General features: G+C 40.0%; 1 protein-coding gene across 3 annotated transcripts in view; it reads right to left on the bottom strand.

Annotated features, from left to right (window-relative positions):
* Positions 1–1,483: 1,483 nt before the first annotated feature.
* Positions 1,484–14,845, bottom strand: part of VAPB (VAMP associated protein B and C) — a 33,149-nt gene continuing 19,787 nt past the window's right edge. The window contains exons 3-7 of one of the 3 annotated variants that reach the window (XM_084218029.1): positions 11,100–11,203; positions 8,814–8,894; positions 7,682–7,735; positions 7,383–7,421; positions 1,484–5,337 (exon numbers count right to left, since the gene is read on the bottom strand). In XM_084218029.1, the coding sequence (XP_084074155.1) occupies positions 5,179–5,337; positions 7,383–7,421; positions 7,682–7,735; positions 8,814–8,894; positions 11,100–11,203 (437 nt within the window). In that variant the 3' untranslated portion in view covers positions 1,484–5,178. Of the gene's footprint in view, positions 5,338–7,382; positions 7,422–7,449; positions 7,627–7,681; positions 7,736–8,813; positions 8,895–11,099; positions 11,204–14,845 lie in introns of all 3 variants that reach the window. The other 2 variants (XM_084218028.1, XM_084218030.1) reach the window with 2 other exon arrangements.

Raw genomic sequence — 14,845 nt, 5'->3', positions numbered from 1 at the left:
GACACTGCAATGTACTCCGCAAGCTCACAGAGCACAAACCTGGTTCTGCCATTTCCTACCTCCTGAGTGCTTGACTTTGTACAGCCTTAATAAGGGTCTTTTAAAAGTAGCTCTCTGTGGGTAATTGTGTGTGGGACATTTGCCAAACTAAACATGAGGGAGTTCAAGAGGCTTTTCTAATCTTGTGAGTTTATCCACTAAAGAAAAAGATTTGATTAAAAAAATGAAGTACAGCTAAACTGGGAACAATACTTTACTACAGGCTGTTCTTCATAGGCACTTCAGAATCTTGAAAAAAAACCCCCACAAAATTAGGAACTTATTAAATCAGAATGAAATGTACCAATGCAGAAACATAAACAGAAATGCCAGATGTATAATGTCAACTTGTAACACACAGCTTCAATTATTTCTTCTTAATTCATTTGTTTTCTTAACTTCTTTTGTTTTCTCTCTGGAAAAGGCCATTTTCTAATGACAGATCACAGGAGGAAAGATCCAAAGTTCAAGTTTACTCCAAGGAAAAGCAGCCTCGTTTCTGTGCTCACAGACCCCGTGTCCCTTTTGTACTTTTCACTCTGTGGAGGCTTCAGCACAAACTCAGGCCTGGACTGGGAGGCAAAGAGAGCTACGTGGAAGTTAATAAAGGTTTTAAAGTTTTACTCTTCAAGTACAAATGTGAAATTAGTTCTCGAACAGGAACTGAAGCCACAGGAAATGGCAGAGTGAGTGACAGGCACACAGTCACTCAGCAAGTGTGCAGGTGTGTGCTCAGTGGAGTACCACGTGCAAGATTCCTAGCTGGCTCCACTTGTGTTATTTTAAAAATAATCTTCATTTATCCCATAAAAAAACCCAACCCATTAATCAACCAACTTTTATAGTTAAGCAGATTTGAGCAGTGGAAACACAATTACTTTATTCTGTGAAGCTGATCTTCTCCAAATCCCGAACACATAAACTGAATTTCACTCACCACCTGTCACTTCTCCACTTGCTCACTCCAGGATTTGGGCCAGGGATGCTTCCCCATTCCCAAACCTTGGCTGTCCAGGCTCTGTGCAGCACCAATGCAGCACTGGTGCAGCACCAGTGCAGCTGTGACCCAGCCACAACAAACAGGAGCCTCAGAGTGTTATTTTACAGGGGCTTTAATTTCAAGCAGAGGGATTTTTGGTGGTGCTTTTTTCCTCACTTACTTTATACAGAAAACAGAACTCAGGATGTGGAATTTCAGGACATCACATAGGGCAAGAGAAATATAGTTTCAAGTTAAGAGCACTACAGTGAAGCCACTATTGTGCCTGAAAATTAAGGACATTCTACTGGAGAGACATAAGTGCCATTTTCTGAAGAAAAGGGATGACAGTTTCTTCCACTGGCAATGCAACATCAAGTATGCCAAGAGATAAATGATCCATTCCTTGTGCACACCACGATGTAAAATTGCTGACAAGAATTGCAAGTTCACATGTGCAGCAGATACAAACCCTTCATAGTTTATTGATGAAAAGAAATTCTAGTGAATTGCAAAGTGAAGTTCCAACTTTATCCCGCTAACAGCATTTCAGGAGGAAAAGGTAACACCACCATTGAGCTTTACAATCCTGTATTTTTAGAAAATGACATTATGGTACATCAATCCCCCTCAACATAACAACATGACATGATCTTGCTCTTCAGCCCCCAGGCTACTCCCCAGTAACCTGAGCAGCTCCTGGCTTGCACATGCAGCTGTTCCAGCTGTGCATTCTCAGCTGACAACTGCCAATGCACAGCAATAGTTATGATCATCCATGCACGGAGTATTTGCTTTAAGCTGTGGAGAACTACATAAAAATAGAAGAAACCATTTTCCGTTTGTTTCCCAGCTCGAGGCTTCAAGATATTTCACGTATCTGTTTATCCCAAATTCGCCCAAAGAGTGCACCAAGCAGCCTCTACTGGGTGTTACAAAAATCAACAATAAATGTGCAAGTGGTCATCTTAAAGTAACAGCAAGGACAATAATTAGATAAGTAATAACTTGATTTCTACTACCATGAATCAATCACAGGTTTCTAATATCTGATGTTGTGTGAGGACCCCAGACAATTTTCTTATTTAGAAACTCTACATTTTGTGCACAACTTCCTAAGATATACAATGTCCTTCAGAATAATTCACTTTCTGTGAATACTTCATGAGAACATTTGCTCTTGTGTTGCCACGAAAGGAACAACTTACAAAAAGAGCCAGGTGGCTTAGGAATATCCCTCCAATCTATATTTGCACTCTATCTACAAACTGGCCTTTTAGGAACCTTGGAAGAAAAAAAAATCCTTAAGATTTCTCTTTACTGCCTATGAAAGACAGGTTTGGTCAAACAGGGACTGAGAATTCCCCTGATCCATGACTTTATTTCAAGCTCAGCAAAGCAAAGCATTACCCAGACTATTCAGGGCTACTGTGTTCAGGTTCTTGTGAAAAATGGTGAGGGAAAAACTCAGGATTTTGTTAAATTCCAAAATACAAGCAGTTAAATCAAGAGTCTTGTTTAGGACTGATGGTGTGGGTCAGCCCAGCTGCGGGTTACAGATGTTACCAACACTGAAATCCTCTCCTGGTCTCCTTGCTCAGTGTTTGAAGGTTCTGGAAAAGCATGAGAAGGTTTTCTGGGACCTCATTATGATCCCAGAGTGCAAAGTCCAGGAACAGCTTTGCTCATGAACAGTTCCAGGCTGGCACAGATCACCAAGAAGTCACTGCTGAGCACTGGGGGAGGACAGAGCTGCTGTTGGCTTTGCCCTGGGCCAGCAAAGGCAGCTGTGGTATCTTACACTGGGTGTAAAAACTGCCTGGAACATTACTCCAGATATCCTCACAGGAGACCAGTTTAAACCTGAAATCCTCCCCCTTTATCCTACAAAGATAGGGATTTTTTTTTTTAAACCAACCACTTTTAGGCTGTTTTTAAGCAGAACAAAGGACTCTCAAAAAAACTTATTTTTTTCAAAATGAATCAGAAATTCTGATAAGAGAACAAGATATTTACAGCCACTTAAAAAAATCTACTTCATATCTCAGTCTCCCTTCAGCAAAGGTTTTCTCAAATATATTCTTCAAAGCCATGAAAATTAATTTTGCAGTATCACTCACAACCTTGCCTTTTGAAAAGAATGCTTCATTAGAAAGTTTTCTTCAGCTTCTACTGCCCAGGCAGTATCTTCTGTATCAATCCTGCCCAATTTGTCCCACAAACTCCCTGCTTTGTCCTTTCCAGCTCATCTCCCACCTGCCCTGCCCTTTGCAGCCAGGCTGCAGTGGCTCTGTCCCTTCCCTCTGAGCAGACAAGGCACCAGCACTTTAAAATGCTAAAAATACACCTCTCTTTTCTACTGAATCTCCTAGAAATACTTCCAGACTCATGTTCACAAGCTGAACACACCAATTACAAGTTTTTTTTCCCCAACTATTTTTCTTATTAAGCCTTACATAAAATTTCACTTATTTGCACTTGCAGAGGGGGAAGCCCTTGAGACACAAGTGGGACAAACATAAAGGTCAAGGAGTGCAGCAGACAGGCTGCAGCCCCCACAGCTCTCACAGAATCCCAGGAATAGGGAAGGAATGACAGAAGTCATCTGTAAAAGACTCAGCTTCATCTTGTAATATGCTACAACAAATTTTGCCACTGAATGTTTCTGGGTCTACCATTTGAGAATAGATATGAATTTACCTGCTCAAAAACTCTTTAATCTACTGAATCCATCATGTTAAAACACATTGAGTTTGTTTATACACCTTGTGGTAAAAGGAAGCTTAGAAACAAAACCTCCTTATTCTAACGGTGCTGTCAAGTGTCTGAACTCCTGAACCCAACTAACCTGGAAAGTGGGATGTGACCTGGTACCTCAGCATGGTGACTCTGAGCAACTTTTGTGTGTCAGGCTCACAATGGGATGGTTTGCTTTGATATTAAAATTAGTCTGGAAAAAAAAGAAATTCACCCTGAAATCAGACTGCAAGTTTCCTTATGCCATGAACAAAGCTGACAAGAGAACACTGTTTCCTCCCCACCTCTAAAACTGTGAGAACAGGACAAAAGTAACAAAGGAAACATTAATTTGGGGGCTTTATTTAATTTTTCTTTTCTTTCTTTTTTTCTTTTTTTTTTTTTAAGATGCTACATAGTCAAACAAGATTGGTCTTTTGACGGCATAGGACTAGTTTACTACTGATATTTTTGTTTCTCCCCTAAATAGACTTATTTACATACAAAAACAGTTTCCTGACCACTATTTCCCCAATGCTCAGATGATCAAAACTCCCAACAATGGTGTAGTGCCCAAAACACCAGGAGGCAGAAGAATCTTGCACCACTACAGCAGCAAATTTTTAGTTCTCGTCACTGGCTTTGAACAGGCGCCTTTTCATACCACACAGAATTAGTCAATTTCGTGATAATAAGGAAACATGAGATGAAATACATTAAATAAGTCAAATATGCATTAAACATCTCTGAATAACATTTTAATTCAACTAAATGAACCAACAGCAATGTAGCTTGGTCCCTTGGTGAGAACAAGGCATTGACCTTTATTCTGAACGAGCCCCTCGGTGCTGCCCAGCTCCCTCAGTGCTGCCACACCCAAGGCTTTGCAGCTTCTCACTACTCATTTAAGTGCCAAGAAATTGGTAACTTGCACAGAGTTGAAGACACTGACAGAAACTGTTAAATTCATGAGCAGAATGGTGGATTAACGTATTTTACAGAAGTTATCAACACCTCCTGCCTAACCCAGCTCCAAACATCCCTAGGGCCAGCTCCAGCAGTGGAGGAAGAGGTTTTTCTAGTTTTCCTTTTTTTTTTCTTTTTTTTTTTTAAAAAGAGGTAATCCAGCAACATGTACCAGGGCCTAAGAATGTTTAAAATGACATATACAATATTCCATTGTAGTGTTAAATCAGGATTTTCTCCCCCCTTCATCATTGAAGCATTTTCTCTTTCATTCATTCCCTCACCATACATTTTGAACTTTCTAGATTATGTTACATAGTATTTGTGCAGGGGTAATTTAAAGGCAAGACCTGTGAGATGTCATACATTAATTTTTTTTTAAACATTGTTATGAATAAATTTAATCCAATGATATGGCAGAACCATCAAACCAATTTACAATTTCCAGCATGCTGCCTCTACAAGGCTATTTTTCCTATAATTACACCAAAGACAAAGAACAAAACCACCAAAGCAAGTAGTCTGGAGCTGAGCCCTTCGTCCTTGACAGCAGCTGCAGAAGGAGATATTGGGTTGTTTGTCTGGGGTACCTTCCTCATCCGCAGTCCATCTTCTTCCTAAAGGAAGAAAGACTGATTATCTCTACAAAAAAAAAAGCTTTACATATTCACCCTTCTCATATTTATTTGGGTGGGTGTTATAGAATAGGTGAAAGCAAATTTACAGCTAAGTTAGAGCTCTGTCCTGAATGACCCTGAGAAGGAAGGGTGGTGAGGCAGGAAGGGAAAGCCAGATGCTCTTGGAAGTTCTGTCCTGCTAAGGGAGTGGGGAAGCACTGAAGAACCAAAGCCTAGAGATGGCTCCAGAAATTCAGAAAAGTGACGGAGGAAATGCCACGAAGGTGCTTTTCTTGCTCTGTAACAAGAAAGTTATACTGAGAAACATTTTCCCCAACAGCACCTAAGATGAAGTTGCATGTTTTTCAGAAGCCAAGGCAATTACACTCCTCACTCCCTGTCAGATGTCACAAGCAGATCTTCCAGCCTTTGAAGGGAAATCAGTTTCCCCACCATATTAATGCTGACGTTTTGACATGAACCTAATGGCAATAATTAGGATATTTTCTTAATAGGAATTTGGCAGCTCACCTGATTTAAAGATGAGACAACAGATAAAACAAAGCAACACCAGCAGATATTCTCGTTGCAGGGGGGAATGATGCTCCCCTCAGCTCTCCCTGAGCTGTTGTGCAGCACAGCTGTGTGTTAGCACACTCCACTCACACACACACACTCAGAGAGCTTCAGGAGAGGGAAAATGAGTCTTTTGTGACTTAATCTGTGTCCCGCTGAAGCAACAGTGTTAGACTTTTTAATGTGATACAGTATTATAGTGCAAAAGTATAAGGCATCAAAGCAAAAGTCTCCAGTCTATACTTAAAAAAATACTCAAGAAACAAAATTGTAATCAAAGTTACTGCAGTCTTCAAAACTGTCAGGTAAGTGGAGTTCAGAGGGCATGGGGTATGTCAGTGTTTCTCACTTTTGAATTTAAAGGGGCACCTACACGATCTGAAGGTGAACTTGTTTTTCTATTAATTAATTTATTTACTAATTGAAAGTCACAGGGTATCCAATACCTCACTGCTGCTCTAATTCTGAATGGGGACAACTGACTTTTGTAAACAATAAAATGCTGTTTAAATACAACACGCTTTATATAGAAACAACAAAGTTTCATTTAAAATATTTTAATTTCCTTCTGACAGCGACTCCAGCCTGACACTGACAGCACCTGGTAGCAGGCAATTCAGCATTGCTTTCTGATATTTTACAGGTGTTTTTAACACTCCACAAAGGGACAAAGAGCTCATGAATCTGGGATGTCACTGTAAGACATCAGCTCAATTCTAGATAGTTCCTGCAGAGTGTTTAGTCAAGACCAATTTGCAAAAAAAATAAATAAAATCATACAGAACTTAAGAGTACTGAGTCATGGCAAAACAAGAACACAAGGAGAAGTTAGGGCCATGTCTGTTATGTACACACATTATTTCTGTGCAAAACAAAACTGTTTTCAAGAATTCCTGCATGCATCAGCCAGCCAAGCAGCATCAGAGCTGAGAGAACAGAGCTCCTTTCACTGGGCTGCAAGAGTCACAGCATCCACACTTTCCTTGGTGCTGATATCTATGGAAGTAGACACTTACAGCAAGTCAAGCTACTGTAAAAAGAATTTTTCAGCAGAGTGATAAAGGCTTCTCAATTACTGGATTTCCCAGCCATGTGCTGGATATGACAGGAAGCCCATTTCCCATTCATCTGTCTTAATTTGGCCATTTCAGCAGCACATTACAGGTGCAATTACTGAAACACTCAGTATTTGCACAACACTGCCCTCAAGCTCCCAAGGTTTGGGAGAAGGGGCCAAGTCCAACACTGAATGCTTAATTCAGACTGAGAAATTAAGTGGGAAAAGAAAGAAGAGGGGGAATTCACTCCTCTGGGTTGCTACCCAATCTCCTTCTGTGACTGCATGACTTGTGCCTCCTTTCAAAGGAACCATTGATTTCAGCACCTTCTCGGAGTTTACAGAGAAACCTGAATTATCTTTTACTTTATAGACAGTAGTAAAATATTGTGCTAAGGTCAGGTAACCAAACCTTTAAGATGGAAGCTTCTTTTTCAGGAAAGGGGTAAATCTGAAAAGAAAACAACAGCAATCTTTACCTTAAACTGTTTATTCTCCTCCCGTAACCTCTGAACTTCTACTTGAAGCCTCTTATAGTCTTCCATTATTTTCTTAACTTCAGTGTCATCCAAAGAAGAACTTATTGATTTAGACATTACAGAGGAATCTGTCTTTGTTGCAGTTGTGGATACAATTTTATTTATTTCTATGTCATGCTGTTAAAAAAGGATAGAGTGATTTTTGGTTAGTTATTAACACCACACCACACACCTGATACATAGGAGGAGAATCAGGTAAAATTGTCTGTGCACACCTGACACGTGCCTGTATCAAAAGAAATAAACAACATTTTGCTTTCTGTAACTTTACTGCTATCCCACAAAACATCAGATCAGCAGCAGTATGTGAAGAGAGAATGACCTTGACTTTTCAGACTCTGCATGTACAGAAATGTCCCTAAACCAGGCCCACAACCAATGGTCTCCCCCCCTCCCCTCCCCAGGCACAGCACAAGCAGCCACTGCAGGAGCAGGACAGTCTGCAGCTCCCTCCCCCTTCACACCCCACTCCTGGCTGTCCCCTCTCTCTGGTTCTGGGTTTCTGTGGGGATGCAGGAATGTGCAACCCAAGCTGGGAAACAAAGTTCAGATCTCCCAACCCTGCTCCCTTCTCCTGCCTTTGGATCTCCCCCATGCTCTGAACTTCAGGAAGGGTCTCTCATAAAATCAAACCTCCCCCCAGCCAATGACATAATCCTAGATACAGGCTGTTCAGTGCAAGGTAGAACAACTGTGCCTTTAGTACCTGCACACGAGGAAGCACTTTTCAGTTTATTCAATCCATTATCAGTTTTATACTGGACAATACATATTTGCATTACAAATTATCATGGCTATTACCCTAACAAGAAAGGATCCTACAATATTACAGATAACAATTTCAATATAATTCCTAACTCCATTTGTGTCTTCCTCATCAGTTTTCTATCAATTCACCTGACAAAATCAGAGTTGTACTAAGGAAGTGTTGGACAGGCAGTGAAATTTATATTGCTGATGACTATAACTGCTTCAGTAGAAACTCTGAGCTTCACAACCAGCAATCAGCACTTTTTTTAAAAGTATTCTTTATCCTGTGACCTTTCACTAAATGAAAACTGATCAACTCAAAAATTGCTTTGTGCTACTGTTGCATTTATGAAGTTTAAACTGGCTGTTAGTTACACCAAGGATTACCAAGATTGTAAATAGTTTACATTGTGTTTTTAAAGTGTGATGCCATCAGGCAGTGAAACAGAGGGTTCTGTCTTGTGCTTATACAGCTGTCTGTACAACCATGCCATTTGACAGGATTTACTGTGGTATTAAGTCAAATCACTCAATATGCATCTGAAAATACTCACAGGCTTATCATTCTCTGCTGGTAGCTCAAACACACACCTAAGTTTCGAATCCATGAGTTCTTCTGGTTTTGCTTCTTTCCACTGGAATAAGTTAATATTAATTTCACATTAAACATATTAGTACAATCAGGCAGATTGGAAATGCAGTGCATTATGTAAACAAATCACATCATTTCACTCAGAAAGAACCCACAGGTGTTTATCACACTACCATTAACCACACACAGGATGAAAAATGAGATCAAAACCGAAACTGAGTGGTGTCATAAAGACAGACCAGATACTATGAAGCAAGTCATTCTAAATAGTCTGAAACTTCCACAGGTAATTTATGAGAGAACTGGGAGCTGTATCAGAGTAATTAGCAGAGACAGGGGGAGTAATGAGCCTACTTTAAAAAAAGTAAAAGGAGAGGAGAATTCAAGGGAAGGGAAAGATAGCAAGCCCCCAGATAAATCACAGAATAAGTTCTCAACTCTCTGGCCAGTGCAGTTCCTATTCAAACTTTTCCAATTTCACATGAGCTTTTTTTCCTGACTGGAATGAATACAGGACTGTTCCTCTCCCTCCCTGTTTTCCACATCCTTATCTTTCAGCATCAGTGTCTGAACAGCACCAGATGTGCTACATACAGGGGGATAACTTCCCCTCACACCTTCTCTCCCCTTCAGCTGGGGAGTCTGCCATAAACAAGATTCCTTGCAACCTTTTTAATAGGGATCAGCAGTAATAAACCTTTGCTCAATATCAGCTGTCACCCTGAAGTGAAAAGATTTATTCTCAGTAATAAAAAACAGCAAGAAGTGTCCACACTTCTGTCCTGGACTTCTCACGTGCTCCTCTTCACTTTGACCATCCTCCTGGTAGCTTGGTATTCCTCAGCATATCTCAAGTAGGTGACAAATTATGGCTAAGCCCATGCAAGCTGGAGTAGTATTTAACTCATCCTAAACAGCTGAATCGTAGTTCAGCTCTTCTGGGGCTGAAGTCAGATCTATTTCGAGCTCCTTGGCTGCCTGTGAAGTGTTGAAAGCTTTATAGTACTCCCATAACTGGTCTCACCTGTTCATCCAGAATAGGAAGAGATCTGGAGAGTGGTAACAAAACTGAGAACTGATCAAAGTGTTACAGGAAAAGGAATCCTATCAGTCTCGAGAGCTTTGGAAAACTGAAAGGCCCATCTAGGTACTAAAAAACATTCTTTGCCAGCAGAATAACATTTGTCATGGTATAAAGTAACTCATAAAAATTAAAGAGCTCAAAAGAAAGGCAGACTGACTTATCTTTCTAGTGATGCAGACATTTTATTACTATTGCTGTTTCTCCCACTGGATCTTATTTTGAACCCATTAAACAAATATAGTTCCATAAATCAGCTTCAGAAGGGAAATTATTAACCTGCAGAGTGCCCCAGCTTTAAGAAGCTATTCAGAAGAAGACACATATTGTAAAGACTACTGTAGAGTATTTTTGGGTTGGCTTTTTTGTTTTTAAGTAGCACACACAAGCCACACACTTTTAGAGTAATGGTCTTTTTGCTTTTTACATTGTGTCCCCAATAACCACTGAATGTTCTCTCAAGCTAACAAAAGCTAGGCTACAGAGAGCTTCCTTGTGCCTTCTTCTGGGAGCAAATCTTGCTGATAAAGGAAACCCAGCAGTTGACATAGTGGTTTACTCCTCTACAGGTTGTCTTACTGTAGCCTGACATCTTATTTTTATGTCTCTTGTCCTTCTCTGCTCCAGCTCCTACATATTTCTACTGCTCTCATTTGTAATCCACAGGACAGAATCTATGAGGGCCTTCCATTTACAAATCCACAGCAGACACAGGTAGGGATAAAGAAAAATACAATAGTTGTAAATCATCCTCTTGCATCTTGCAAAAGGAGCTGCTCAAGAGAAGACTCAAGACTGAGAGCAGATGCATAACATTGATGCCACAGACTTGGAATATATTCTGTATATCCTTAGAATATATGGTTTAAGCTGCCCTTTCTAAAGAAGGATATATTACAAAAAACTACAACTACTTGTTTCATGGCTTGGCATCCCATTACTGACAGCAGCTTCCTAAAGAAGGAATCACAGACAAGAACTCTCAGTGCAGGATTCCTGGGGCTCAAAATAACAGAAAACTCCTTGCAGTGCAGAGATGAAAATCTGGAAAAGCTTTCAAGGACCATTCCAGTGTGGTTTGACAACACCCCTTAAACAATGCAGTCAAAGCACTTACAAAATTCTACAATTAGAAAGAAATAAATTTAAAATAATTTCGATACTTACTACTGCTTCCATATCTGAAGTATCAGCTGGAGCAAACATAGACTGAACCATAAACTTGTGTTTACTTTTCTCATTAGGGTCATAGTCAAAAGGCTGTAGCATCACTGGAAGAAAAAAACCCAGAACACTTTGCATTAACATTGCCCTGCTGCAGAGTCATGCACTGATGACACAGTTACCAGATTCCAGAAAAACAAACATTAAAATGGTTTCAAGTTGTCTGTTGTTAAGACCAAAGCAGCAGCTGAGATCAGGATCCTCACTTTAAACCAGAATTTTGAAAGGAGGCAAGAGAAACAGATTTCCTTAGTCTGTCTAGACTTTGATCTGAGAATTCTGGAAATGCTGTTCACTCTACATAATTCTGTACACAGCTATGGTAAGATAACAACAGTCATTTATAGGAAATAGGATCATTTACGTATTTTCTGAGACAGAGGGAAAATTTTTCCAAGACAGCATCTTTTTGTGTTGCTTCATCCTTGGGGCAGAAGTAAGAAGCATTTTGATGAGCTGTACACACAAATATTGCTGATGGTGCCTGAGAAAAGCTACTGAGGCAAAGTCAAACATTGTAAACCTTGAGGTTCAAGTCTCAGCATGGAAATTTCCTCTACAAACTTTAAGAGTCTCATGACATTTGATTTATCAAGAACGAGTATTTTGCTTCCACAAATAAGTTACTGAAAGTTTGTTACCAATTTATAGCTGGAAGTTCATAGTTAAATGTGATGCAAACTTTGCCTATGAAAGGCATGCAAGGAATGTATTTCTCTTCACTCAAAAAATACAAAGCATTCCAAAATTTACTTATGCAGAAAATGACTCTCTTTAGGGTGCAGAGAGGAAGGAACAGCAGATTTAGGGAGTGTGTGTGCTTTAATTTAATTTTTTAAGCAATATTGGGAATTTCTATGTCTTTGCTTTTGGGTTAAAACAACCTGAAGAGGGAGAGCTGGGTATTCCATTTACACAGAATAATCTTTAATCACAGTGGTCACTTGGAACCCCCATACTTGCAAATGACACCTGGATATTCAGCTATTGGGGCATTGAAAAACATGAGCCTGGCTTCACCATGAGACAGAACATGTGGAAATAAGCAACACAGTTTACACAAACATGTTATTAGACACTGCAAAAAGCCACCACCCCCTCAAATTGAAAACAAAGCTTGCAAATACTGCCATTACTGCTAACAGAAAAAAATGGTGTAAGGTTTAAAAAGTCACATTTTATGACCTGCCTTACTTCAGCCCCTCAATTCAATCACTAAGAAGAGAAGCAGGTCAAGAATTAGGAGCATTTTCAAGTACTGGTGCTATCAGCATTATGTGCCCAAATTCATATGCAATAATTGCAGGGGCTTGTTGTATAAAAGCAATATCAAAAGATCCCATTTACTGCAAATGAAGGCAAGTCAAACCAATCTGCCTCCCTTAATGAGCAGGGTATGTTATGGCTGTGCCATCTTTACTGTGCACACAATCTGTGCCCATCAACAACCACATGCCTTTTAAAGCCCAGAGAGAAGGCAGGCAATAAATTCTCTCAAATGAGGTGCTTTGAAAATTATTATACATTTTAAACTCACCTTGCAGTAGTTGGATATTATTCCAAAAAAAAGTTTGCAAATTAATTTGCTTTAAAGGTTTACTTTTAAAACTGTTTTCCAAACAGGAGTGACTGCACTGTGAAAGCACAACTATTTCAACATTGCCTGGCAAATCACTGAAAAGCAGCAGTATTGTTTTTTCTCCTCTGCAGCAGACACTTAAATAATTTCAATGTGTAAGATCCAACTGGACAGCCAGAACTATTCAGCATTTATGGAACTTCTATGATTGTGGCTTTTTCAGCTCACTTTGCTGAGTGCAACAATCAGCTCATTTGAAAATCCCCATTTCCCAAGGGACAGTGCTGAATCCATCCTGGAATGCCAAATGATCACTGCTCCCAGCTCCATTCACTGACCCACAAGAGCCAGAGAGGGCTTGACAGCACAGACGTTGTTAGCACTTGTATTTTTAGATCAATACATGAAAGCCACATTGACACAAATTATTTAGCAAGTGTCTTGTAAGCCAGATGGGAAGCTCAAAAATATGTACTTTTTTCAAGAGGAAACCAAACCATTTTAATATTTATTCACATACTATTGGGGCTTCTGTGAAGATTAGTTCCATAAAATTGCCCTAATTGCTGGAGAAATTGCTAGTGGGAATGTGGCTCCTTTGTTCTGAATGGAAATCACAAACCTTATGCAAAAATGATGTGAGAAGTATGTTCCTACAGAATGCCTTATCACATCAGTTGTCCCATCTGGTCAGAAGCTTCAGCTTTCATCAGTAATCAGAGTTTTAAGAAACAAAATTATTAATGTGATCTCCAAGTTTACAGTCAGCAGCATCCATCAGGCAGAGATATATCTCAACCACTTCCCAAGCTGCTCACCCCAGAGCTTGAGCACCAGCACTGTTTTACCACAAGCAAAAACTGCAGAGTCACTCAGAGATCAATGGACATGGCTTTTCTCACACATTCCTGCAATATCCCCAGCATTTTATGCTCAGCAGAGAGCTAAGGAGAGGCACTGACCACCCAATGTGCTCCTTCTTTTCCATAGAACAGTTTACTGGCAAAGTTAGTTGCAATTAGTTAGTTACAAAGTTAGTTACAATGACAGAAGCATTAAACTCCTCTGGTTTTCCTAGAATAAACCAGCTTTTCCAAAGAACAGGGGAAATCTGAAGCAGGGAACACCTTTAACACCTGCTAGAATCTAGCTGTCCTTTCCAAGAGCAGAAGGAACAGAAAAGTCTCCCAGCTCAGATAGTCAGCAACCTTCCTCTAGTTTCCATCTAAATTTATTAATGGCCTGTTTACTTGGTCCTGGCCCAACACTGCCCTAATGCTGAAATACCAGAGGAGGGGAAGAATCATTTACTTCTGGTGCCCTCCAAGCCATCAATCACAGTAACTCCTGGCCTACTGGTAAACTTAAGCCAGACTTGGTGGGTTCTCTCGAGGCCAGGCTCCCCATTCATCCTCTGCACCTGTTTTGGTTTGAGCTCCTCTAATTACACAAGCAGGAAACTTTACTAGTGCCTTGAACCACAGCATTTATGCCCTCTCAACTCTTCTCTTATCCAGATGTATGATGCTACATCTGCCTTCCTCAGAGCCATGTTATGTCTTATTATTATTATGTCTATTACCTTGCTCACCCCAATCAGGCCCCTTCATTCAACAAGCTTGCAATTGTAGGCAGAGTATTTTATTCTCCAAATATGTGATTATGCAGTTTTTCTAATGAAACTCATCCCATTTCTCTTACTGTAGCCTTCAAGGACACCTAATTCTGCTGTATACCTTCAATCTCTCAACTTTACAACATCATCAGAGTTTTTAGTGTACTCTTTGTTCCAGAATTGCCTGTAAAAGCATTAAACAAGATTAGGACCAAGAATCACTCTCAAGAAACATCACTAGTGCTATCACATTTCCATCCACATCACTGTTCATTCTTAGGAATCTCATTCAACAGACTGTCAATTTATTTGTTCTTTTCTACCTTTATCAATCATTTTCCCAAATGGCACTGCAAGGAATTCTTCATGGTCTGGATGGATCAAATCCACCACACTTATGCCACATAAAATAGCCCAACCAGGGGCAAGCCTCAAGATCCTTGTGGAATTCCATCAGCTCTGTAGAGGTGAGCAAAGGACACTCACATCTACAGA

Source organism: Fringilla coelebs (genome assembly GCF_963513975.1).
Source record: "Fringilla coelebs genome assembly, chromosome: 18".
NCBI lineage: Eukaryota > Metazoa > Chordata > Aves > Passeriformes > Fringillidae > Fringilla > Fringilla coelebs.
This window is presented reverse-complemented; position numbering and strand designations above follow the sequence as displayed.